General features: G+C 42.1%; 1 protein-coding gene across 1 annotated transcript; it reads right to left on the reverse strand.

Annotated features, from left to right (window-relative positions):
• Positions 1-3,135: 3,135 nt before the first annotated feature.
• On the reverse strand, positions 3,136-7,949 carry LOC308296686 (uromodulin-like; the record flags this gene model as incomplete). Its single annotated transcript, XM_080740014.1, has 8 exons — positions 3,136-3,155; positions 3,294-3,369; positions 4,420-4,579; positions 4,904-5,158; positions 5,645-5,790; positions 6,026-6,178; positions 6,441-7,174; positions 7,889-7,949. 8 exons carry the CDS (start codon positions 7,947-7,949, stop codon positions 3,136-3,138), a joined length of 1,605 nt encoding a protein of 534 aa, XP_080596140.1.
• Positions 7,950-27,445: the final 19,496 nt, after the last annotated feature.

Here is a 27,445-nt window from a genome sequence, read left to right on the forward strand (position 1 = left end):
TTGCAATAACGTGTTGGGTTTGTCTATGTCCTCTCTCTGCTCTTGTCTCAATGAACTTTTATATTAATTATGAATAGTAGTAACACGGCCGCTTGTTCCTCCAGGGCCAGCGACACTCAACTGCTGCTTTGTACGGGTTGATTTCAGTGCTACACACAACTCCAACCCACGGCCAGCGGGGATGGGATTCCCCGGCCGCTACTAGTAGCCTACTAGGGTTGTGACTCGGACTCTAATTGTTGGCCAGTGGTTTGCTCCATTGATTTATTATTTGTTTGGGGTTATTATATTGATACCACTGACTGCATGGGCACATAACCAACCCCCTGCCCTTTAAACCTGACCAAGTGGAATAAGACATTGGTTTTATGATATTATTCTACTGAAGTAGGCCTACTGATCTATCTTACTGTGTTCTTACAGTACCAATACTGGGAGAGCTATTTGTTGGGATTCGGTGACGGCCACCCAGAGTATAGTGGTAACCCCCCTTTTTTTGTAGTTTGGTTTCATTTGATTTATTATTTTGTTATTTTGAGTGTTTGTTTGCTGTGATTTGGGGACCACTATCCTGGGCTGGTTGGCCAGCCCAGCTCTCCCTTCCTCCTAGTGTCGGCCTGTAGGTCTTATGTATGTTTATTGGTGCTCTGTGATAATGGACTTTTAATCATGTGAATGCATTCCTTCTTATTGTTGCTATGATGATGGAGATGATGATTTGATTAACCAATTCAATAAAGCCTTTTTGTACTTTATTTAAAATCACGTTTCTGCTTAACTTTTATATTGTGAAACGAACCTGGCGTTGAGTAACTATTGTACAGGTGTTGCTAAACTAGATACTTCCTATATAATTAACTATTTCCTGGGGTGTAATTCCCCAGGTGGCTTTGTCCGTCAATTTAATAGATACCACCCTGTTACAAATGCAAACTTCTAATAAAGTATTCAATCAATCAATCAATCAAAGACCCAAAAGAGTAATTTTATATCTGCCCGGGACCCAAACTAGTAGAAATAGCCATCGTTCTAAAAGCCACACATTGTCACACATTGTAAGCTTGTAGATCTGCTATTTTCACCACTCTTAAAAGTGTTTTATTTTTTTCAATCCATGGATTTCTCAGTTTTATTTTTTTAATCTTTTTGAAATTATGTTGAATAAATATTTGAAATTTAATTTAAATAAATCATTTATTTAACAGGTAACCTACTTTTTAATAAAATAATAAAAAAGTATCCTGTATGAGGTTTACTCTCGACCCATAAAAATATGTCCACTCCGCACAAATGGGTCCCGACTCAGACCAAGCCCGCCACGGTAGATCATTGAAGCGGCCGTCGCCTGGTGGTCAAATATAGGCTATATTATAGCAACACTTCCACATATTGCAGCTGTTTTAGGCCGTCCCAATACATACTGTACAGACTGTGTGTGTGTGTGTGTGTGTGTGTGTGTGTGTGTGTGTGTGTGTGTGTGTGTGTGTGTGTGTGTGTGTGTGTGTGTGTGTGTGTGTGTGTGTGTGTGTGTGTGTGTGTGTGTGTGTGTGTGTGTGTGTACAGCTGTACTCGTATGCATGCGCGCCACACACACACACACACACACACACACACACACACACACAAAGGTGGATTCTGTTTTTCAATGGGAATGGAGTGGTTTCTTGCCATTTGCGGGTTTCTGAAAAAATGAGCTCCATTCTCCATAAAATTAGAAAGGCAAAACGGGGGAAGAAACGTGGAAAAAATACATTTGCAGGACATTTTCCTGAAAAGAGCAGTAAAGCCTTAACACTTGAAAAGGCACATCTGTATATGAAATAGGCCAACTACATTTGATAAATACCCTTTGTTTAATTTGATTCTTTTCACAGAATCAAAGATTTTATGGTCATGATTCACCACGATCTTGGATGGCTTGATTCTAGGCTTTAAATAATTGATATTGGGAAAGATTAATGTCCAATTATTTTTTAGTGGCACCAGTAAACCACGCCCAATGCTGGACCTAGACATAAGACAAACCACAGCCATAAATGGTATTACTTTTGAGTAACAGGCTGACCTGTAACCGTATCAATATACTAAAATACGTATTATTACATTGATACGGTTATATTATGAAAAAAATAAAATGTATTTGTCACACATCTGAGACAGAAAGGAAACGGGGAGGGACAGAAGGGGAGTGACATGCAACAAATGGTCCGACTGGACGGAAATCAAACCAGTGACACACGCTGCCATGGGTATTAAAGCCTGTGTGGTATCATTAGGCTTTCTGGTTGCCTGCCAATATGAACACTTTTAAATAGAAGATCTACAAGCTCAGTACTTGAGTAAATGTACTTAATATATCTATTAATCTAATCTATTTTAATATGTACTTTATATAGCTGAAGCCAACATCTACTGTAAGTACAGTACAGACAAAGCAGTTCCAATTGAAGTTGATTCTTATTCATCCCCAGACTCTGTTCATGGAACACTGCTTGTGTAAAATGAAATGTCACACAATCTGATACATCTTTTCATCAGAAATAATTATTCTATTTGTAATACCTTTTTTATTTAGATTAATATAGCCTATTACATTACATTAGGCTACATAGTCTGTAGCATGGTCCCAAAGACCAATTTCATATATCAAAAATATAATTAAGTACTTTTATAAACATTGAGGCTATGTATATTAAAATGTTGTATGAATATACTTCATCATTGATAATTGAGCATTCACATGTTTCTATATTTACTAAATAACTATACAATGTTTTATTTGAGACTTGAACCTTGAAGAAGCAGAGACAGATTGCCTTTTAATGCATTTTATTGAATTAATCAACAATTTAATTATCATTATTATTGATTTTCAGTATTTGTTTATTTTTTCAGAAGAGAGAAATACAAAAGATTAGTTAGATGAGATTATAGCAACACCAAACAAAAAGAAAACTCATTAAATCATGAAATCATATGATTAGAACATTGGAATATATTGGAGTCATTTAGGGAGCGTGTCGCTGTTTCTACATGTCATCTTTTCGACACCTGACTGAGTCGCTAACACTCCGGTCGAAATGATGGTCGTTCGAAAGAGCACGATTTCCCCGTCATTTAAAGATGTCCACTGGCTCACTCCACCAGCTTGTCCCCTGAAGATCCAAAGCAAAGAGAGGAAACAAAAAACACATGTAATCCACTTTAATTAATATATTAAGTTGTCAGCACTCCCTTCAGATCCTTGTATTTCATAAAATACTGTTTGTCTTATTGTTGTTCTTGATACTCACAGGTGATTGGTCCAATGGTGATGGGTTTGAAGCGTACAGCTGTGGAAACAGAGCGAGGACGCCTCCCTGAGCAAACCTGTGAACAGTGAAGGAACATCAGTAAGCAACTAAGCATACAGTTTGCTACTGACTTTAGTCTGACTTTAGGGTTCATATTTTAGAGTGTAATTTAAGAAAAATAAATGATGAGTGTTAAAATGTTTTCATTTACTCCTTTATATCGTTTTAGAGATTTGAATGATTTTGATTTCAGTGGGTGGGGGCATGCGTAAAGAGGCTAAATATGTCTATTTACCAGTGGTGTAACTAAGTACATTTACTTGAGAACCGTACTTAAGTACTTTACTTGAGTATTTCAAATTTCCAATAATTTTACTTTAACTCCACTACATCTCGGATCCAAATATTGTACTTTTACTCCACTACATTTATTTGAAAACTTTAGTTACTAGTTACTTTGCAGATTTAAATTATAATATTATAAAACATACATTAACCACTTAAGGCCTATTTTATACCGTGGCGGTTTGAGAATAGACGATCTACAAGCTCACAATGTGTCGCATCACGACGCGTTGTGAGATTGTAGATCTGCTATTTTAAAACATTTTGTACTTTTGGTATCTTTAAGTACATTTTGATGCCAATACTTTCGTACTTTTACTCAAGTACATTTTGAATTATGGACTTTTACTTGTAACAGAGTATTTCTACATTGCAGTATTGATATTTTTACTCAAGTAAAAGAATTTGAGTACTTTTTCCACCACTGCTTTTTACGCAAATAAGCCCATTCCCGAGATGCACTGCAATCTTTCATGGGCAGATGTGACTTATGGGGGCTAGTAATGTTACTGAAATAGTAATAAAGAAATCGGCGGCTTATTTAGTCTAAAAATACATATGTAGCCACTTGTACACATGCCCCCACACACTGAAATCAAGATCGCTAAACGTGCTAAAACAATAGAACGAAGTAAATGAAAACATTTTAACACTCACCTTTTCTTTTCTCTAATCACAATCTAAAATATGAACCCTTGTAGTAAAAAAAAAACAAAAAAAAAACAAGTCCTTTAACTGTCTGGTGTGAAACGGCAAAGTATGGAAAGAGAGTGAAACTTACAGGAGAACATGCGGCGGTTCTCCGGTCACACAGGTGGAGGCTGCAGTGAAGGTAGATATCTCTGTAGTCTCCATGGAACAGGAAGAGCAGGGCAGAGAAACGAGCCTGGAGGGAAGAGCCGCTCTCATCCACTGTCACCTGACGACGGTTGGTAGAACACCTGGAGAAAAGAAGGACCACGTTGTAGACTCAAATGTCAGTCTTTTATTTTTATTTAAAAAGTTTTAAATGCATAAAAAGACACTTAACAAATGATAAACTTCACAGATGCTAGGCTATTGTAGACTCATGCGACATCACTGTTGCATCCTCATTTTTCTCTTCTCATTCAAAGGGTTTTACATTCATACAAAGATTCTGGACTAAGACTTCACAGTATAGTTGATACAACACACCCCCTACGCGCTTCCACCCAACCTTCTCTTAAATTTCTTGTTTTTTTGTGGACACAAACCCTCTGCTGAGGCTGAAAATTTAAACATACTTGTTTTGAATGAGGAAGTGTCGCTTGAGGTCGTCAGAGTTGGAGGAGTGAGTGGAGTAGCAGTTGTCCAGAACGACCACAAACCTTGGATCTGTTTCCCCTACAGACACTCCTACATGCAGGGAAGAGCCAGCTGGCAGGGAGACCGGGCCTGCTGGGTAAGGCTTTGTGTAGTTGGAGTTTTGGAACAAGGACATGGAGGCGTTGAGTGGTGAACCCACACCTGAGATGCCACGGTTGCCACCTGACTTGAGCCTGTCAAGGATTTAAAGAATGAAACTGTATCAGATGGGTTTGGTTTGGGCTGAGCAGTTGGCTGTCACTGTTACAGAGACATTTTGAAGTGAAAATTAAGAACTGGCTTAACAATATATTAAAAATAAAATAAATATTAAAGGCCAATATTGACTTTGTATAAAATTTGGCATACAAATAGTTCTTTTGCTGCCTGGATCAAAATATGACGGCATAGAAACGAATTACTTGTAAGGCAGCAAATAGTGGCCATTATAACAATGGCAGATGAATTCATAAAGAACTATTCAAAAAACACTTAAATCTGTAACTCATGTTTTTTTCCACAAACACACTTAATTCTGTAATTCAAGTTTTCCACATAACTTTCTGTAAGGAGGACTGTTTGGTGCAATGCAGTACACCTTTATTGCACTGCAATACATTGTATAGGCTAAATGACAGTGTTTCAATGTCATTTGAATTATTGAATAATGGAATACTCACTGAAGGTTTGGTCTGATTGCCACATCTAGGCTGGTCTCTGTGTTCAGAGGATAGACACAGGAGAAGGGAAACCTCTCAAGAAGTGAGATGTTTTTTGCAGCGTAGATAAATAGACTGTTGGAGTAGATGGCATGGGTGCTGTTGGTCTGAAAAACAAAGGTTAGCTGAATGGTCAGTCCAGTGAATCATCAAGCCAGCTGGAAACAACGTATAAGTATCCACAAAAGTCTAACAACAAATTAAGAGTTGGATTCCAACTCTATATTGTACTATGGCCAACAGCATCACTGTTGCAGCCACAGCACAAAATAAAAACCCTAACTTTAATTGATGAAGACAATCCTGTAAAACAGCCACAAGTTAGCAGACAAAAATCCTCACTGTCAACATGTTGCCACAGGTGTCAGCCTGCCGTTCCACTTGGTACCACACTGTTCCATCACGCTCTGTGAAAGACGAGCACCGCGGGTCGGCCAGGTGACCAGAGGATCCATTCAAATGGAAGGATTGCAGGCCAGTCAGCGGCAGGCCCATCTGGATTTGACGTTGACCACAAATAAGTTCAGGAGCTGGAGGTGGAGCTGGAGCTGGAGGGGGTGAGGATATTTTGAGAAATATAGGAAGGTAAAAGCAAATACAGAGAATTATTACAGCACATCTTTATCAAACAAGCACTCAAGTCTTCAATGTCACTAATTCAACTTTGTAATATATTATGAGATTCATATTTTACAAACAATTTTACAACACTACTTTTACCTGCACAATAGGCTAATTCACAGTTGATTGGCTTTACCAGCTTGTAGACATAGTAGTTCCTATGACAGTTCTTGACATGGATGGGATTTGACTTAAACTGGCAACAGTCACTGTCCCAGTGACCACAGACTTTGCGCTGTAAGATTCCATCTGACACTGCAGGATGAGGCTGTGACAACCATAGAGGAGCATGTGTTCCACACTTATTTTTTGGCACACATGTCTCTGGCATCTTGGCACTGCTTTGCCCCAGGAACAGTCGATACCACCCTTTCCACTTGACTTTGTCGTCACAGCGATAATTACCACCATGATTGTAATCTGTTGCTCTCCAGGCGTCTCTCAGTACCGTGTAGTGATCACAGGGATCTACACAGCGAGAGTTGATACAGTCCTGACCTAATGGACAAACCTTGTTGCCACAGGAGAACTGAACAGATCTTTTGGCCCTGGAGGGAGGCACTCTGCACTCAAAGGAGCCAGGTGTGTTCACACAGACCTGAGTCCCTTGGGTGCAGGGTGCCTCAGGGAGGGAGCACTCATCAATATCCACACAGCCTTTCTCTGGTGACCACCTGTAACCTTGGTTACAACAGGAGGAATCACTGCACAGCTTTACATGGTAACAGGTGAGGCCATCACCGACGAAGCCATCTTTACACACACAGGACACTGATTGGCTGAGGGAGGCGTCGGCTCTCTCTGTTTTGACGGGTGACTCCAGGCATTTAGCCTGATCATGACATGATTCACAGCTGAGGATGGTTGTACCTGTGAAAAGAATCAGTCATGCAATACATAAGGATATTCATTTTGCCAGTTTTTTAATAATACTAATAATAAGGGTAATATTAATAATTATAATAAGACAATTATTATTATTATATTTAAGAGAGGTCATTTTAGTGAAACAAGCAGCAGATGTACAGATGTGTTCAACATGCCCAATCATCCTATTCTTTCTCTCATTTATTTTTAATAATTATTTGGGAAAATGAAAAAAATTAAATACAAAAAAAAAATAAAAATAAAAATAAATGAAAAAAGCTATTGAAAAAACATTGCCTGCTCACATATTAGGAGGGTAGTATGAGTCACCAGAAAAAAATAATGGGTGTTTTTAATGAATCTATCATGGTTAAAATGAAGTTTGAAGTTACAATGGGTGTGTGTGGGGAGAGGCCCTGGGCCTGGAGGGCCTGGTAACATTTACATCAAATATCTAAATATTCAATCAAGCTAATTAAAAACTGTTCAGGGTATTCATAAAAGCCTGATTAGATGATAAAATTACCAAAAGTTTTTTTGAAAGTGAAATATCCCTTTAAAAAAGGTTAATTCCAAGTATATGAGCAGAGAACATTTAAGACCCTTTTCCCAACTCAATGTCTGTTCATGTAAAAGGACTACCAAGCAGGATACTCATCTAATATGGATATTAAACATCATATCTATCCCAATAAGAGGACATTAGAGGCAGTTTACCGGGACTGTTTCCTGTAACGTTCTGTATGAACAGAACTAACAGAACAGCCAGGGTCCACATCCTGGAGATCTGACACAAACCTGTTGAAAATGTATTAAACAACACCACAAAGAAAATAACAAGATGGAATGTAAATGTAGAACATTGACAATATATTGTACACGCAGAAATCTAGATGCCAATGTATTTGCCCATCCTCTTACCTTGTAGACGTTCTGTTTTAGGATTTACCTGCAAATTAAAAAAATATGTTATTATGCAGAAATCTTTGGTTACCAATATAAATGTACTTGCCCATCCTCTTACCTTGCAGAATTTTGTTTTAGGATTTACCTGCAAATTCAAAAAATATGTTATTATGCAGAAATCTTTGGTTACCAATATAAATGTATTTGCCCATCCTCTTACCTTGCACTTTGCAGAGGTTGTGTTTTAAGATTCAACTTGGAGGTGAGAATTTATAAGACCCAGTGACTGCCCACTTTTTGAACATTTCCCTCCCCGGAAGTGACCTTCCGTGATAGATGGTCATGGGAAGGTGACATAGAAAGATGACGTGAAAAACTGGTGTTGTCTTTAATTACCTTGTTGATTCCGAAGGTGATAAGCAAAGCGATTAGAAACCTCAGACCACAACGTGAACAGATCAGATTACCTATCAAAGTCTTTGGTGTCATTTGAGTATGTTAGAGATTACCTTGTCTCTTTAAAAGCAGGGAAAGACCTGAGTCATGTCATCCATGACAGGTGTCATACACACAGATGCTCACCAGGAGCAACTAGAGGGTTCAGTGCCTTGCTCAAGGAAACGTTGAGCAAACTTTGAGCAAGTACTTTTAGGCCCCCCAACCGCCACGCCACCCAGACCCCATGTGAAGTCTGCTGGAAAGTCTGGTGGAAAAAGTACTCAAATGTTGTTGTTTTGTTTGTTTTTTTGTAAAATTATCAATCCTGCAATATAGAAATACTCTGTTAGGGTGCCCTCACCCCAAAGTACCTCTGAGAGTGGAATCCGCGTTCCGCCAATGCATTTCAATGAGAGTGAAGCGGTTTCATGCCAGCAGAGGATTTCTGCAAAAAACGCTCCCTTCTCATTGAAATGCATTGGCGGAACGCGGATTCCACTCTCAGGTATTTTGGTGTGAGGGCACCCTTAAAAGTAAAAGTCAGAGATTCAAAATGTACTTGAGTAAAAGTTCAAAAGTATTGCCATCAAAATGTACTCGCATCGCGACGCATTGTAGTCGTTTAGACATAGATCGGCTATTTGTTGGTTATTTTTTTCTATAGGGCTGAAGTGGGTTCATATATATTTGCAATAATAATCAGGGATTATTAATGGAGTAAAATTAAAAGTATTGGAAGTGCTTGGTCACACCGCCCTATTATTCTACCAATGAGGGTGGATCCTGCCAAAGCATTCCAATGGGAATGGAGTGGTTTGCTGCCATTTGCAGAAAAAATAATTCATTGGCAGAATCCGCCGTCATAATAAAAGTGCGGCGTGACCGTGCCTGAAATTGGAAATACTCAAGGTACAAATACCAAAACATTTTACTACACTACTTCACTTGAGTACATAATATAATTGCGACCGTCAGGATACTATGTTACTATGAAAAGCTCCACTGTCTGTCTGTCTGTCTGTCTGTCTGTCTGTCTGTCTGTCATCACGTCACGTCACGTCACGTCACACGTTTGCCCTAGTCATATCTCTGCCACCGTTGGCCCTATCAATGCCAAACTTTGCACACACACTCCTTGGATGGCAAATCACAACCTCCACCCATTTCTCGCATGGCCCTGTTCTAGCGACACCATCAGGCCTAAAATCATGCAAAGCGGTACACAATATCTCTACAGTCATGTCATCAACATGGATCTGTCCCATTTCCCATATTTCCTCCTGATTGGCTTCGATTGCCTTCTAAGTTTGTGTATGCGACTTGGCGGTCGCTTATCTCCCGATTAGGGAGTCTTACTGGTTAGTTACTTTACATCACTGCCCTGTGTGTGTGAAGTCTGGTGGGAATGCAGACACCCACATAACTAACTATGTTGTTTGTACCATGCCGCGGCCTGAAAACCCAGTGATATAAATCAGCAGTGTTGTAGCACAACTAGACCTCAAACATGCAGGGCAACATACTCCAGGACTTGTTTATGAAACACTTGGTTATGCATAAAATATTTTCTTTGTCATTTAAGAATGCAGTCGATCGTGTGACAATCATGACGTGTGCTGATGTTCCAAGGAAGTGGAACTCCTATGAGGAAGAATGTACGGCTGGCAAAGCACATGGGCTACATTTCAAACATCACAGGATGATAACAAAAACAGGCTTTTTAGCAACCATACAGAGTTCATCATGAGGGCCGAATTATGTGCGTGCTCCCGGGGTCTATAAACCAGAATCAAGCACGCTGTGTGTGTGTGTGTGTGTGTGTGTGTGTGTGTGTGTGTGTGTGTGTGTGTGTGTGTGTGTGTGTGTGTGTGTGTGTGTGTGTGTGTGTGTGTGTGTGTGTGTGTGTGTGTGTGTGTGTGTGTGTGTGTGTGTGTGTCACTTCGAGCTTGGAGATCGTCTATTTTCACTACTTCTTGAACGTGTTTCTAATTTACGTAATTTCTTCATTTTTGGGGATTTTTTTGGATTCTTTTTGTTTTAAATAATAATTCAAAACAAAAAGTAGGAAACAATGTGTGTCCACGATACACAGATGGGTCCCGACCCAGTGTTTGGGAAACAGGAGGCCGTCCGAAGGCAAGAAATTCCACAGAAAAGGGAGTGTGGCCTGGGTGAAGCCATCTGGAAATGTACCCATTTTAATTGGCTAGTCAGTGTATTCCACAGAAGAGGGAGTGTTGCCTGGGTGAAGTCACCAGGAAATGTTCCCATTTAATTGCACGAATTTCAAAGGTCACATCAAAGCATCTCAGAGGGCACACCAAAGGTCCGCGGCACAGTGGTTGAGAAACTGTGGTATAGTGTATGTTCCACAGAAAAGGGAGTGTAGTGTAGGTAGTATAGTGTATATTCCACAGAAAGGGGAGTGTAGTGTAGGTAGTATAGTGTATGTTCCACAGAAAAGGGAGTGTAGTGTAGGTAGTATAGTGTATATTCCACAGAAAGGGGAGTGTAGTGTAGGTAGTATAGTGTATGTTCCACAGAAAAGGGAGTGTAGTGTAGGTAGTATAGTGTATATTCCACAGAAAAGGGAGTGTAGTGTAGGTAGTATAGTGTATATTCCACAGAAAGGGGAGTGTAGTGTAGGTAGTATAATGTATGTTCCACAGAAAAGGGAGTGTAGTGTAGGTAGTATAGTGTATGTTCCACAGAAAAGGGAGTGTATAGTCTAGTAATTCTAGGAAAAAAATCCACTCAGGTTGGAAAAAATTGTGTTATTTAGTTTCTCAACTGATTCTGACAGGAAATTAGGTCTATACTAGCCAGGATAAAAAATATACCATAATCTGCTCACTGCAAATACCCACAGTGGCCAAATCAAGTTGGGCTCCCATCGACTTTAGTAGGGGTTTGTCATGATGCTGAATCCATTGCAAACATTTGTTTTGTTCAAAACACATTCCTTGGGCTAAAAATGGCCCCAGAAAATGATGGTTTAGTGATGAAAAGTGATGAGTCATCACTTTTCATCAGTTTTGTGGGCGTTTTATGGGGCCAATGAATGTTTTTTGTGCAAAACAAATGCTTGCAATGGATTCAGCATCATGACAAACCCCTAGTTAGACCCCTCACATCCTACTTTTTATCCTGGCTAGTAGACCTAATTTCCTGTCAGAATCAGTTGAAAAACTAAATAACACAATTTTTTCCAACCTCAGCTTTATTTTTACTTGACTAGTAGTGTAGGTAGTATAGTGTATATTCCACAGAAAGGGGAGTGTTGCCTGATTGAGTCACCAGGAAATGTGCCTGTTTAATTGCACTTCACTTAGACACTTAGTAGTGTTGTAGTACTCGAGTCAATGACTCGTCTCGAGTCAGGACTCGAGTCCAATTTTTCATTGACTCGGTCTCGTCTCGGTCTCGCCCTCAATTTGACTTGGACTCGTCTCGGTCTCGGACCATTTGACTCGGGACTCGCCCCCCACCGAGTCCACTCGAGTCAAGTCAAGTCAATACAATGCAAAGGAAGAAATGTATATCCATATGTTGAGGAGCCCATTAACGTTAACATTAAGAGCAAGTAATGCAGCATAGGCTATCTGACGCGCATCTGATAAGCACACGCACTACTGTACCACGCACGCACACACACACACACACACGCACACACACACACACACACACACACACACACACACACACACACACACACACACACACACACACACACACACACACAGGGCTCACCCCTGCAGCGGCAGCCAGCAGACAACACTGAACACAGTCCACTTTACCTTTCTTTTCTCCTACCTGCAGTATATCCTCGTGTTGTGTTCCAAATAAATAATTCCATAGTGTAGTAAACAGCTTCCAAACACGACGTTGTGTGTAGTTTAAATCATCCACGCGCACTGCTGGATTAAGATGCAACGTCTTGTTTTCTTTCCAGCTGTAAACTATTAATACTCGTTAAGCAAGCCTCGTCCGAAAGTTTAACAAAGTAGGCTACACTGATTAACAGAGAGAAGTGTAACGTTTTAAGTCCCCCTAGAGAGGTTGAGACAAATCAAAACAACAGTGACATGGGGTATTTTTTTGCATTGTTTGACAGGCATCAGACTAAAATGACATAAGGTATTTATCACCTTAAATAATGAAATGCAAACAGGCATGTAATGTGTTTGAATGGGGAAACTAATAATTTATTTTTGGTCAAAATAAAATAGTTTTTCATTTAGATAACATTTTGTTTAATAAGTTTTGCCATAATCATGCAGCTCTATTACAACGACAGAGCTAAAACAGCAATGTTTAAAATGTTATAGCCTAGACTACATTAGTATAATTATTTTGTAATTAATATTATTTTTTTAATATCATGACATTAGACTGGATAATCATCGCCTGTGATTTGGGATATTGTACTACAGTATAAGTCTTATTTGTACTATTATATTGGCACTCAAAAGTAGGCCTACTTGTTCTCTGCCTGGGGGAAACATTTTCATTGGAGCAACTCTAATGTCTGTTTGGGAAAAATGGTAGCGGCAGTAACTAGTTAATACCTTTAAGTAAGGAATACTTTTTAAAAGTAACCTTCCCAACCCTGGTACTAATTTAGAGAGAGACTGAACATAAATTAATCCATCATTCACCTTATGTGATTGATGTCATTATGTAAAAACGAGCAGACATTTACAATTGCATTTGGCTCACAACATCACATTCAGCAATGGAGTAGCCTACTGTAAAATGCCCTCAAACCTAAGGTGCCGGCTACATGGAGCTGGATATTTTGGCTGTGAACCGGCATCAAACGCTTAGCCGGAATCGGGTCGCGGGGGTAACAGTTCCAACTGAGACCTCCAGATTTCCTTATCCCGAGCAACTTCCTCCACTCCCTCAGGGAGTATACCGAGGCGTTCCCAAGCCAGTTTGGAGATATAATCCCTCCATCTGGTCTAAACCACAGCAACCAAAGGTAATTTGAGGAGACCTATTATTGTTTTAACTCTTATACTGCTTTGAACGTTCCTGTTCGCCCCAATCCTCCAGGGACGTCTGTGCCAATACGCCCGTTCGTTCGTTTGATGTTTTTTATGGATTATGATAAAAGTCGTCCTTGCGCAACTTTTGAATGCATAATTGGTCGTCTGTGTCATTTTGAGGACAGCCGGAAACCTTTCATAAAAAAAAAAGTAAACAGACTGTCCTGGCTCCGCCTGCCCAGAGCGACTAGCTGCCAGGGGCGTCAATTGGGTATGGCAGGGGTATGCAGCTGCCATACCTTGACAGGGGGAAATAATAAAAATGTACTTTTCATCGTGCCTGTTGCTAAGGTATGGCAACATGACTGGTGTCTTCACCAGACACCAGTCATGTTGCCATACCTTAGCTTGTTCTGAACTGACGCCACTGCTAGCTGCTAGCAGCATTGAGGGACTATATTGTTTTATGCATCGGGCTGTTAGTAGAGAAAGAGAGAGAGAAACGTTGGTAAAAGCGATCATTTTGTCGGAAATCAGTTGTTTTATAGTATTAGTAGTATAGTAATTGTAGTAGGTAGTAGTATTTAGCAGTACTAGAATATTGAGATGTATTAGGCCAACTCAGCCTCAACTTGCTGGTATCATTCCGCCGAAGTGCGACCCAACCCCCCCTGACCGATAGAAATAAACTTTGTTAGAATTAGGATTACACAACCTACCCGTGTTGGTGACCCAGGACCAGCGCCCATGGTGGTGGTGGTCGTGATGATGACGATGATGATAATGATGATGAAGAAGAGAAAAAGATCACTGTAGCCATTGTTATTGAAGATAAAAAGATTGAAGAACGTAGGACGTCATCCGCTCCCGACCGGATCAAAAGCCCGAAATTGGAAGCGATCCCAGACTAAGATGGTGCCAGTCGCGAAGAACCGGGGTCCAAAAATGGATCAAGAGCCTCGTGATATTGTGGAAACCGATCCCGACGGAGCTCGACCCCCGTGTAGGATGGATCCCCCCGCCCGGGGGCTCACATCGCCGCAGCAGCAGAGACCCATGTACCGCCGCGAAAAGACGGACAAACTGGGCGATTTGGCCAATGAAGAATGGCTTCCGCGTAGAGACCCCTCGGAGAACAGAGGCCACGATTCTACTGTCCAAAGTAAGACTTCCAATCCAGTGCATGTATGTATTGTATAGTTGTATACTGTATATAGTTGTATACTGTGTGATAACAGAGCATCCGTGTGGAACTGGAAGCCTGGGATGGGGGGATGGTCAGTGGGTAACGGTTTTCCATTGCGACGTGTTGCCACTCCGACATTGGGATCCGGTCTAGAGCCCGCCTACTGCATCCGGCTATTTACACGTACACATACATGCAAGAAATGTTTCCGTATCCGGACCGGATCAGTAACTTGATCCAAGCAGTTAGGATCCACGTGCTTTGTTTGTTTTTGTCGCTACTCAGGACACACGTGGAGTTCCTATCACGCGCGTGCACGTACCGCGTGTAGTGTACGTGCACTGCACAGCCTACTAAGATTATTTGATGGGAATTTAGGATTTATTGGCTTAGTTTGTGTGTGCGTGCGTACGATGCGTGTGTGTGTGAGAGAGAGGGAGAGGTTTCTTTTTATCGTCATCATCATCATCATCATCAGTAGCTGATGATGTAGCTTTTCAGTTCAATTCAAAGGAGCTTTATTGGCATGAGAAAACATACGTTTACATTGCCAAAGCAAGTGTTACAAATAAAAACTGTTGAAAATGGGGAACATAGTTGGAGGGAGTACAGCTTTGTGTAAACAGAGCTATGTTGCATTGTGACATTTTATATAGGTATACAGGGTATAAAGGGAATTTCACTGTGACAGTAAATGCATGGTAACTATTTACTATAACTGCATTTTATGTTATATATGAACTTATTGTAAGTCATTTGCTAAATGTCAAAATTGTAAATTGATTTGTTTAGATATAAACTATTTGATATTTTCCTGGCTATGATTTTAGATGATGAGTCGACGATGATGATGAGCCTACTTCTTCATTTCCACATCGTGGTCGTCCAAGGACAAGGATAGGTAAAGAAAAAACAAACTTTTTTCTGTAAATCAGACTTAGCACCATGCACATGCTCACATAGACATCAAAGGGGGCTTGAGCCCCTGCCCTTTTATCCATCTGTAAAAAGTGCCCTCTCCAGACCATGAATGCTGTTTTTACATAATTACTATATATATATATATATATATATATATATATATATATTTGTGTGGTAAGCAGGAAGTGCATAGAATGTTAGAGAGGCAGGGGTTGACATTTCTAAAACGGCCTTTTGATGAAAATAGTAGGCCCCCAACCTCCACGCATTCTGCTGTGACGCGTTGTGAGCTTGAAGGTGTACTATTTTTCATGTATTTTATAGTAATTATGTATTTGTATAATTTACAGATCGACCATGGGCTCGTGTACGAGTCACACAAGGATGTGTGTGTGTGTGTGTGTGTGTGTGTGTGTGTGTGTGTGTGTGTGTGTGTGTGTGAGAGAGAGGGCGTCACGCATTCTGCTGTGACGCGTTGTGAGCTTGAAGGTGTACTATTTTTCATGTATTTTATAGTAATTATGTATTTGTATAATTTACAGATCGACCATGGGCTCGTGTACGAGTTCAGCAGACCCGGTGGAGCCCTTCCGGAGGAGCCTGGCTGGAGTGAAACAGAATGGAGCCCCAGGCCCTGTGCAGGCTGAATGACACACACGCACGCACGCACGCACGCACGCACGCACGCACGCACACACACATATACACTCTGTAGACATGTAGTGTCACAGTGAGATAAAGAGAACCCTGAAAGCTGAAGCAGGATTCAGGCTGAAGCTCATGTCACTGTGTCAATGTTCTGCACTGCTCTTACTACTGCTCTTACTTCTCTTACACACTAAAAGTGTGTAAAAAGACACTTTTTCTTGTTTTTATTTTTTTGAATTTGTTTGTAAACAACCACTGATCATAGGTGTGATGTTACTGAAGCCAACAATAAAAGGCTAAAGAGAGATTTCTGCCTGAAAATGTATTCTTCACAAAAATGCATTTTTCTCAGCTTTATGTTCTCAAAGAGCTGTTTTTAGGCCACATTCTGCAGCTTCTAGCTAATGAACAGAACAAGATAAAAGCTCGAAATCTTTTTCTGTTGCAAAGTAGACATTCTATTCTACGTTGCCATATAATTGTTGTCTTTATAGTCGAAACCAAATTTCTCCAGTAGGCCTTCAAAGATGAGCGACAATTCTGGCAGTGGATGGAGCTTTTTGTTCAATTCTGTGGCAGTAAAAGAGTTAATAAAGAACAAAGAACCCTCATTCCCCCAAAACAACTAAACAAAAACAACAACAAAAAAAGGTTGTTTTCTGTAGCCTACATAAAAAAATATATATATATGGTTTTGGGGACTCGATTCAGTCTCGCCTCCCGTCAGACTCGGACTCGACTCGGACTCGACTCCCGTCGGTCTCGGACTCGACTCGGACTCGGCCCCCTCCCAGGGGGTCATGACTCGGACTCGACTCGGACTCGAACCTCATATGACTTGGACTTGACTTGGACTCGCTTTAGGTGGACTCGACTACAACACTAACACTTAGTGTCCAGTTGTCCAAGTGCCCACATGTCCCTAGTGCCCAGATGGTTTTGGTGGCCAGTTGTCCAGGTGCCCACTTCCCCAAGTGCCTACATGTCCCTAGTTGTCCAGGTGCCCACATGTCCCTAGTTCCCAGTTGTCCCTTGTCCCTACCTCTCCAAGTGCCCACATGTTCCAGTGTGACGGGATGACTTGCTCATTATTATGTAGCAGGAGATTTGTGGTACTGTACATGGTATTGTACATGATTGCATCAGATGAGAACAAGACAGAAGGAATATTTGATAATAACTACTTTAACCCATTCCCTGCAAACTTAAAATATGGATGTGCGCTAAAACTGCTGGGAAATAGCTATATTTTACTAACATGATAGGGTATAATTTCATTGTTTTCAAAGCTATGATGTTAAACCACCACCAAAAAGACCACTGGAGCGCGCCATCGTAACACTAAAACTTTCAGAATAATCCATGTTTGAAGGATGGATAAGTGACGTCGCTCAATGGATTCACAATGGGAGACACGGCTATAATTAACGGCGCGCCATATGTGCTCATTACTGCTCAATTCGTGCTTGATCGTCTAAACCACCATCGGTCTGGGCAACGGATTGTATACAGACGCCACGCACAAAATTTCCGAATCAAAATCCGACATAGTGAAGCTGCGTAATGGACGATGGTTTGTATTGAGCTAAACGGCTAGCAGACGCTATTGTAAACAGACGAGGCCTGGGACCGCGCAGTGAAACATTGTGCAGGAAAAGATCAAAAACAGATCTGTTCAGAAGGATCTATTTGCTAGAAAAGCAAAGGAGGACAGAACTGGGCAAGTAATGATTGTTGAAAAAGATTTTCACCCTTGAGAGAAAGTGTCCAAATATGTCCAAAAATAACAATATACTGTAACACCCTTGATCCACAGCCTAGGGTCCACACTGACCATCAGACCTCCATCTTATAAATCAGCTCACTTTATTAAAGTTAGGAGCCATTGCATGAAAATAGTTGTGACACTTCATTCCTTTAAATCCTGCCATGCCCTTTGTTATTATCTAATCACTGGTCATGTACGTCATGTACAGTACGTGACCTTTCTATTTCCATTGTTCCACATATCTTGCATCACAACTATGCAAGGTCTAAGACGTTCTCATCATGATAGAAGATTTCTCAAGATATCACCACAATGGAAGGAAACCACAACTATCGAAGCTACTGTACCAAGAAATGGTTTTGGTTTGATAAGGTAGAACTGGTATAGGACTTGATCTCCTCCTCACCTCAACCTCTGACCAAGCCAGCAATCTCTACAATAACCATAATGACGCAGCCACTCAACTCTGCACCTAAATGGCCCTTTGGCTCATGTAATGTGCGATGGAAGTACTAAATGTACTGATAAGTCCCAAATATTGAAATCGTGCTGAATACGGAATAGACTTTCACCATGCCATATTTGCCTATCTTAACCTCCTGGAAGTCTTAGGTGCCCTCCACACTAGGCGCGGTCACCGCCTCCTAGCAATTCATTTTCAACAAGAGGCGGGCGGCTTTTTCGGCCGCGCAGCGAAGTTTTGGGGCGGCGAGGCGAGCGGGCGCGGTCCCGTGAAATCCACCGCGAGCTTGCTCGTTTGTGCATGCGTACGCGGGCGGTGAGAGATGGATTGTGTTCACCTTAAGGTTTTCTTCAGAATATGTAACCTCTTTAACCCTGATTGACTTTCAAAACAATGGCTTATTATGTTTATTTGTGGCTCAGTGGTTAATGCAGACATACTATAATTGTAAAATGTGTAGCACATTGGCATAGACAATTGGGAGTTTATTATGTATTTTTGGTAAAAAGAAAGAAAGAAAGAAAGAAAGAAAGAAAGAAAGAAAGAAAATATTGATCACTTATTTAGTAGGCTAAATGTCTGTGACAGAAATTAAATATCGATGAAAATGTCCATCACAAGCTGGCATATGCCTAGATTCGGCCCTGCTTACAAATATAGTGCTTTCTTTTAATAGTCCAATCAATCTGAGGTTTGACCCAAAAGAAATTGCAATAGTAATGGTTCAATGTTTTTTATGATCCTTTCTTGAAGTAGCATGTGAGGGGTCTAACTAGGGTTTTTTCATGATTCTGAATCCATTGCAAGCATTTGTTTTGCACGAAAAACATTCCTCGGGCTAAAAATGGACCCCACAAAAGTGTGAAAAGTAATGACTATCACCATCACTGTGTGTTGTGTGTTGTATGCTACTTAAAGAAGAATTTTTGGGGCGTCTTTTTTCTAGTATAGTAAGTGAAGGGACCCAAACTTGAACCCCCTGAATTTACCTTGATCCACTAAGAATATTTTGGAAATTTTTTAACATGTGTTTTGGATGACCCTAAGGATCATAAAGGGTAATAATCAAAGTCGTGTACACTGTAGGGAGCTACAATGGAAAAAACTATGGCTCGTGGACCAACCGGTGACTTTGTACACGACTTCGTACATTTCCCATAGATTCTATGGGACTTGACCACTTGCTCCTGCCCTTCGTGTACACAGTCTGTGCCGTCTATAGTTTCTTAATGGGGGGCAGCAGAGAGCCATATGTACACAGGCCCTAGGTGGTGTCCACGACCAGTAGTTTTACATGAACCCTCAGAGGGACACTGTGGGCTTATCAAGTGGTCCGTGGTGGTTCTCAAAGTGAGGTCGGGGGACCCTCAGAGGGACACTGTGGGCTTATCCATACGTTGGCTACAGGGGGGAAATAATTAAATGTACTTTTCATCGTGCCTGTTGCTAAGGTATGGCAACATGATTGGTGTCTTGCAAGACACCAGTCATGTTGCCATACCTTAGCCTTTCCTGAACTGACGCCGCTGTGAACATGTGTACACAGCCAGCATAGACGCCGCTGTGAACATGTGTACACAGCCAGCATATTACTCAATGCCAAACTTTGCACACACACTCCTTGCCTGCCAATCCACAACCTCCACCCCTCCAGGGACCCCCAGGGCTTATCTCCCGATTAGGACACTTTCCAGCATAGTGACATGCAGAACAAACTGTCCATATAGTATGGTTTACATAAAAGTCAGTTGTCTTTCACACACACACACACACACACACACACACACACACACACACACACACACACACACACACACACACACACACACACACACATATATATATATATATATATATATATATATATATATATACATATATATATATATATATATATATATATATATATACATATATATATATATATATATATATATATATATATATATATATATATATATTTCATTTATTTATTTCATAAATATTTTTCATCACAATTGGGTTTGTGGGGAGCCATCCCTGCTTCAAGCTGTCACAGCACGGCACCAACACTTCAAACTAGTTAAAAAACCCAATACAGCAGATCTACAAGCACCTCACAGATCTACAAGCACCTCGCACATGCCAGGGACAGAGTAGGTTGGCCTGCATAAGCCTTGCTGTCAACACACTATACTACACCACTCAGGCCACCAAGCCAGGTGTGGTCAATTAGTGCCTTCTTTTGATCAGTGGCTTCTGCTTGATGAGTGGCACCAGTCTGTCTTTGTTCCCTGGTCAGTCAAGTTCACTGGGAGAGAATGTTTCAGATCAGTGCAAGTGTATTTGTTTTCCATTTGGACTTACTGTGTTTTGTTGGTACAGTATGCGTGCGACTAACTAATATTTCTGATAATTCCAATTTGTTTGTTGTTTAATTAGCCGGATTGTGAATGCCCTGCATTTTTCTTTCATCTTTAGAACCACACGTGTGTAACAAAACAGAGTGGTGATCATTTGGTGTGGGTGAAGAGAAGAAAAACATTTAATTAAAGGAGTAGTTCACCCCCAAAGTGACTTTTTTTCTATTGAACTCAAGTCTCCATGGCGTGAGTAATACATTGAAAAAATAAGTCATTTTGGGGGTGAACTACACCTTGAATGTCAGTTTTGTGGTGTTTTGACTGGACACCCTGAGGATATTGCCAGATAGATAGACAGACAGACAGACAGACAGACAGACAGACAGACAGACAGACAGACAGACAGAGAATTGTAGGCCTTGCATTTATTTGACTTGGTTCCAACAGATGGCGAAAATAGCTAATCTTCAAGCTCACAATGCCTCACTGTTTGGACAAAGAGTTGAGGCGTTACATTTTGTAAAACACGGCCTTGTGAAAATAGCAGATCTACATGCTCACAACACCTCACAACGCAGGGCGGCGTGAGCATGTAGATCTGATATTTTCACAATTTCTGCCCCTAATATTTAATTTATCATTTTAAAAGTATTAAAAAGTCCTTAAATTGTCTCTTTAGAAATGTGCAGATAGCCTCTGTATACTGTTGAGTGGAAAAACAATGTTTCACATTAAGCTAAACATTTGGGACCACCCAAGATCATTTGGAGACCCCTCTAGGGGTCCCATAGTTGAACCACTGACTTATAAGGGGAGTATGGAGACCCCTCTAGGGGTCCCATAGTTGAACCACTGACTTATAAGGGGAGTATATGAGGCTGGATCCGTCTGGAACACTGCACTAGGCTCTCGCCAGCTCTGTAGCTCTCCACACTTGAACAGTTGTGTCCTTAAATTCAATTATAATAATTAACCCCTGTATATACGGGCAATAGTTTTACATGACTTTGTGTACACAGCCAATAGTTTTACATGAACATGTTCAGGCTTTAGTACTGTACTGTCTTGTGTAGCCCAACAGAGCCCATCACAGCACAACACGGCCCACCAGAGCCCAATACAGCCTACCAGAGCCCAATAGACTCCAGCAAACCTAAGTCCAGCCCAGTCCTGCCCAATAGGAGTATAGACCAGGGAAGGGGGGTAGTTAGATGACTGCACCAGACTCCACCAGGCTGCTCCATGCTCCAGCCAGCTCTGTAGATCCTGTGTACACGGCACTCCTAACTCGAAAGGTCAAGGAAAAGGGTCGTTTTAGGCGTCAAAACAGGCCCTTTGTCCTTAAAATGAATAAAAAAATCAAAAAAATATGTTTTGTTTCAGGCAGGACACACGTTTCATATTTGAAGCATGCCCGATCTGATGGAATGGGTTTCGTGTCTCTCCGACACTTTGAACCCTTTACGATTGCGAAAAAGACACCGAAACCCGGATTTTTGTCCTTAAAATCAATAAAAAAATCAAAAAAAAATCTGTTTGTTTTACGCAGGAAACACTTTTCATATTTGAAGGATGCCTGATCCGATGGAATGGCTTTCGTGTCTCTCCGACACTTTGAACCCTTTATGATTGCGAAAAAGACACGAAATTTGCACGCCACCAACACGATTACACATTCATTCGGATAAAAGACACTTATTCTGACTTACTTTTTGATGCTGAATCCAACAAACCCGGTCTCGTGTCTCTACGACACTCCTAACTCGAAAGGTCAAGGAAAAAGCCACTGTGTACACAGGCAATAGTTTTACATGACTTTGTGTACACGGCCAATAGTTTTACATGAACATGTCTAGGCTTTAGTACTGTACTGCCTCGTATAGCCCAACAGAGCCCAGCACAGAACAGCACAGCCCACCAGAGCCCAATACAGCCCCCCAGAGCCCAACAGAGTCCAGCAAACCTAAGTCCAGCCCAGTCCTGCCGAGTAGGAGTATAGACCGGGGAAAGGGGGTAGTTAGATGACTCCACCAGGCCATTACTGTCCAGATCTGGCTTGAATAGGCCAGACCAGGGTAGACAGGACTGCACCAGACTCCACCAGGCTGCTCCAGCCAGCTCTGTAGATCCTTGCACATGCGATTAACCACTGTGTACACGGGCAATAGTTTTAAGTTTTACATGAACCCTCAGAGGGACACTGTGGGCTTATCAAGTGGTCCATGGCCGGTTCTCAAAGTGAGGTCGGGGGGCCCACAGTGTCCCTCTGAGGGGACACGGCACAGACCGTGTACACGAAGGGCAGGAGCAAGTGTTCAAGTCCCATAGAATCTATGGGAAATGTACACAGGCGTGTACAAAGTCACCAGTAGTTTTACATGAACCCTCAGAGGGACACTGTGGGCTTATCAAGTGGTCCATGGTCGGTTCTCAAAGTGAGGTCGAGGGACCCTCAGAGGGACACCGTGGGCTTATCAAGTGGTCCATGGTCGGTTCTCAAAGTGAGGTCGGGGGACCCTCAGAGGGACACTGGGCTTATCAAGTGGGAGCACAAAGTTGGTGAGGGGGGTACTAGCTATAGTAGGATGATCAGGCTTGTCGAGGCCAAAGGGTGTACTAGAGTCTTAATAGGCACCATTAGGTTGTTCTAGGCCGTTGTCTGCCCTTTAGCTGCTCACACAATTGAGACCAAACACTGTGTACAGGAGCCTTAGTTTGTGTGTACATGACCAATAGTTTTAAATGGATATTTCTAGTCCATCGCACACCGCTGCCTTGTGCACCCTTGGTTGGTTCGTCTTTGTTTGGGAAGGAGGGACTTTGAGGATGTACCTCACTTTGAGAACCGACCATGGACCACTTGATAAGCCCACAGTGTCCCTCTGAGGGTCCCCCGATCTCACTTTGAGAACCGACCATGGACCACTTGATAAGCCCACGGTGTCCCTCTGAGGGTCCCTCGACCTCACTTTGAGAACCGACCATGGACCACTTGATAAGCCCACAGTGTCCCTCTGAGGGTCCCCCAACCTCACTTTGAGAACCGACCATGGACCACTTGATAAGCCGACAGTGTCCCTCTGAGGGTCCCCCGACCTCACTTTGAGAACCGACCATGGACCACTTGATAAGCCCACAGTGTCCCTCTGAGGGTCCCCGACCTCACTTTGAGAACCGACCATGGACCACTTGATAAGCCCACAGTGTCCCTCTGAGGGTTCATGTAAAACTACTGGTGACTTTGTACACGCCTGTGTACATTTCCCATAGATTCTATGGGACTTGAACACTTGCTCCTGCCCTTCGTGTACACAATCTGTGCCGTGTCCCCTCAGAGGGACATTGTGGGCCCCCCGACCTCACTTTGAGAACCGGCCATGGACCACTTGATAAGCCCACAGTGTCCCTCTGAGGGTCCCCCGACCTCACTTTGAGAACCAACCATGGACCACTTGATAAGCCCACAGTGTCCCTCTGAGGGTTCATGTAAAACTACTGGTGACTTTGTACACGCCTGTGTACATTTCCCATAGATTCTATGGGACTTGAACACTTGCTCCTGCCCTTCGTGTACACGGTCTGTGCCGTGTCCCCTCAGAGGGACACTGTGGGCCCCCGACCTCACTTTGAGAACCGACCATGGACCACTTGATAAGCCCACAGTGTCCCTCTGAGGGTCCCCCGACCTCACTTTGAGGACCGACCATGGACCACTTGATAAGCCCACAGTGTCCCTCTGAGGGTCCCCGACCTCACTTTGAGAACCGACCATGGACCACTTGATAAGCCCACAGTGTCCCTCTGAGGGTTCATGTAAAACTACTGGTGACTTTGTACACGCCTGTGTACATTTCCCATAGATTCTATGGGACTTGAACACTTGCTCCTGCCCTTCGTGTACACGGTCTGTGCCGTGTCCCCTCAGAGGGACACTGTGGGCCCCCCGACCTCACTTTGAGAACCGGCCATGGACCTTGATAAGCCCACAGTGTCCCTCTGAGGGTTCATGTAAAACTTAAAACTATTGCCCGTGTACACAGTGGTTAATCGCATGTGCAAGGATCTACAGAGCTGGCTGGAGCAGCCTGGTGGAGTCTGGTGCAGTCCTGTCTACCCTGGTCTGGCCTATTCAAGCCAGATCTGGACAGTAATGGCCTGGTGGAGTCATCTAACTACCCCCTTTCCCCGGTCTATACTCCTACTCGGCAGGACTGGGCTGGACTTAGGTTTGCTGGACTCTGTTGGGCTCTGGGGGGCTGTATTGGGCTCTGGTGGGCTGTGCTGTTCTGTGCTGGGCTCTGTTGGGCTATACGAGGCAGTACAGTACTAAAGCCTAGACATGTTCATGTAAAACTATTGGCTGTGTACACAAAGTCATGTAAAACTATTGCCCGTATATACAGGGGTTAATTATTATAATTGAATTTAAGGACACAACTGTTCAAGTGTGGAGAGCTACAGAGCTGGCGAGAGCCTAGTGCAGTGTTCCAGACGGATCCAGCCTCATATACTCCCCTTATAAGTCAGTGGTTCAACTATGGGACCCCTAGAGGGGTCTCCATACTCCCCTTATAAGTCAGTGGTTCAACTATGGGACCCCTAGAGGGGTCTCCAAATGATCTTGGGTGGTCCCAAATGTTTAGCTTAATGTGAAACATTGTTTTTCCACTCAACAGTATACAGAGGCTATCTGCACATTTCTAAAGAGACAATTTAAGGACTTTTTAATACTTTTAAAATGATAAATTAAATATTAGGGGCAGAAATTGTGAAAATATCAGATCTACATGCTCACGCCGCCCTGCGTTGTGAGGTGTTGTGAGCATGTAGATCTGCTATTTTCACAAGGCCGTGTTTTACAAAATGTAACGCCTCAACTCTTTGTCCAAACAGTGAGGCATTGTGAGCTTGAAGATTAGCTATTTTCGCCATCTGTTGGAACCAAGTCAAATAAATGCAAGGCCTACAATTCTCTGTCTGTCTGTCTGTCTGTCTGTCTGTCTGTCTGTCTGTCTTGTCTGTCTGTCTGTCTGTCTGTCTGTCTGTCTGTCTGTCTGTCTGTCTGTCTGTCTGTCTGTCTGTCTGTCTGTCTATCTATCTGGCAATATCCTCAGGGTGTCCAGTCAAAACACCACAAAACTGACATTCAAGGAGTAGTTCACCCCCAAAATGACTTATTTTTTCAATGTATTACTCACGCCATGGAGACTTGAGTTCAATAGAAAAAAAGTCACTTTGGGGGTGAACTACTCCTTTAATGAAATGTTTTTCTTCTCTTCACCCACACCAAATGATCACCACTCTGTTTTGTTACACACGTGTGGTTCTAAAGATGAAAGAAAAATGCAGGGCATTCACAATCCGGCTAATTAAACAACAAACAAATTGGAATTATCAGAAATATTAGTTAGTCGCACGCATACTGTACCAACAAAACACAGTAAGTCCAAATGTAAAACAAATACACTTGCACTGATCTGAAACATTCTCTCCCAGTGAACTTGACTGACCAGGGAACAAAGACAGACTGGTGCCACTCATCAAGCAGAAGCCACTGATCAAAAGAAGGCACTAATTGACCACACCTGGCTTGGTGGCCTGAGTGGTGTAGTATAGTGTGTTGACAGCAAGGCTTATGCAGGCCAACCTACTCTGTCCCTGGCATGTGCGAGGTGCTTGTAGATCTGTGAGGTGCTTGTAGATCTGCTGTATTGGGTTTTTTAACTAGTTTGAAGTGTTGGTGCCGTGCTGTGACAGCTTGAAGCAGGGATGGCTCCCCACAAACCCAATTGTGATGAAAAATATTTATGAAATAAATAAATGAATATATATATATATATATATATATATATATATATATATATATATATATATATATGTGTGTGTGTGTGTGTGTGTGTGTGTGTGTGTGTGTGTGTGAAAGACAACTGACTTTTATGTAAACCATACTATATGGACAGTTTGTTCTGCATGTCACTATGCTGGAAAGTGTCCTAATCGGGAGATAAGCCCTGGGGGTCCCTGGAGGGGTGGAGGTTGTGGATTGGCAGGCAAGGAGTGTGTGTGCAAAGTTTGGCATTGAGTAATATGCTGGCTGTGTACACATGTTCACAGCGGCGTCAGTTCAGTTCAGGTATGTTGCCATACCTTAGCAACAGGCACGATGAAAAGTACATTTCATTATTTCCCCCCTGTAGCCAAGGTATGGCAGCTGCCATAGCTTGCCATACCCAATTGACGCCCCTGCATGTTCACCTCCAGTAGGTTGGGAAAGTAGCCTGCCACCCTGTGGAAATAGGCTTGAACTGCAAGATAGGACCCTAAAACAAATAAAATGGAATAAAAAAGCATCCGTAAGACGGATGGGCGAACAAGTGGTGTCCATACGTAGATGGGGTCCCAGAGGACATGTAGAGCCCACCCCCTTATTTTTCACGCCCCCAGGGAACACACAGCGGGGTTTGGAAATTTGTCGTGTACACCAGCCCTAGGACCTCGGCTTCGTGGACCGATTTAACGATAGGGGTAATAATAATAATAATAATAATAATAAATAATGCCAGAAAAATCCAATTGATTCAACAGGTGTTTCAATGGACAAAGATGGTTCA

This window comes from Nannobrachium achirus, assembly GCF_963921795.1.
Source record: "Nannobrachium achirus genome assembly, chromosome: 2".
NCBI classification, from domain to species: Eukaryota; Metazoa; Chordata; class Actinopteri; order Myctophiformes; family Myctophidae; genus Nannobrachium; species Nannobrachium achirus.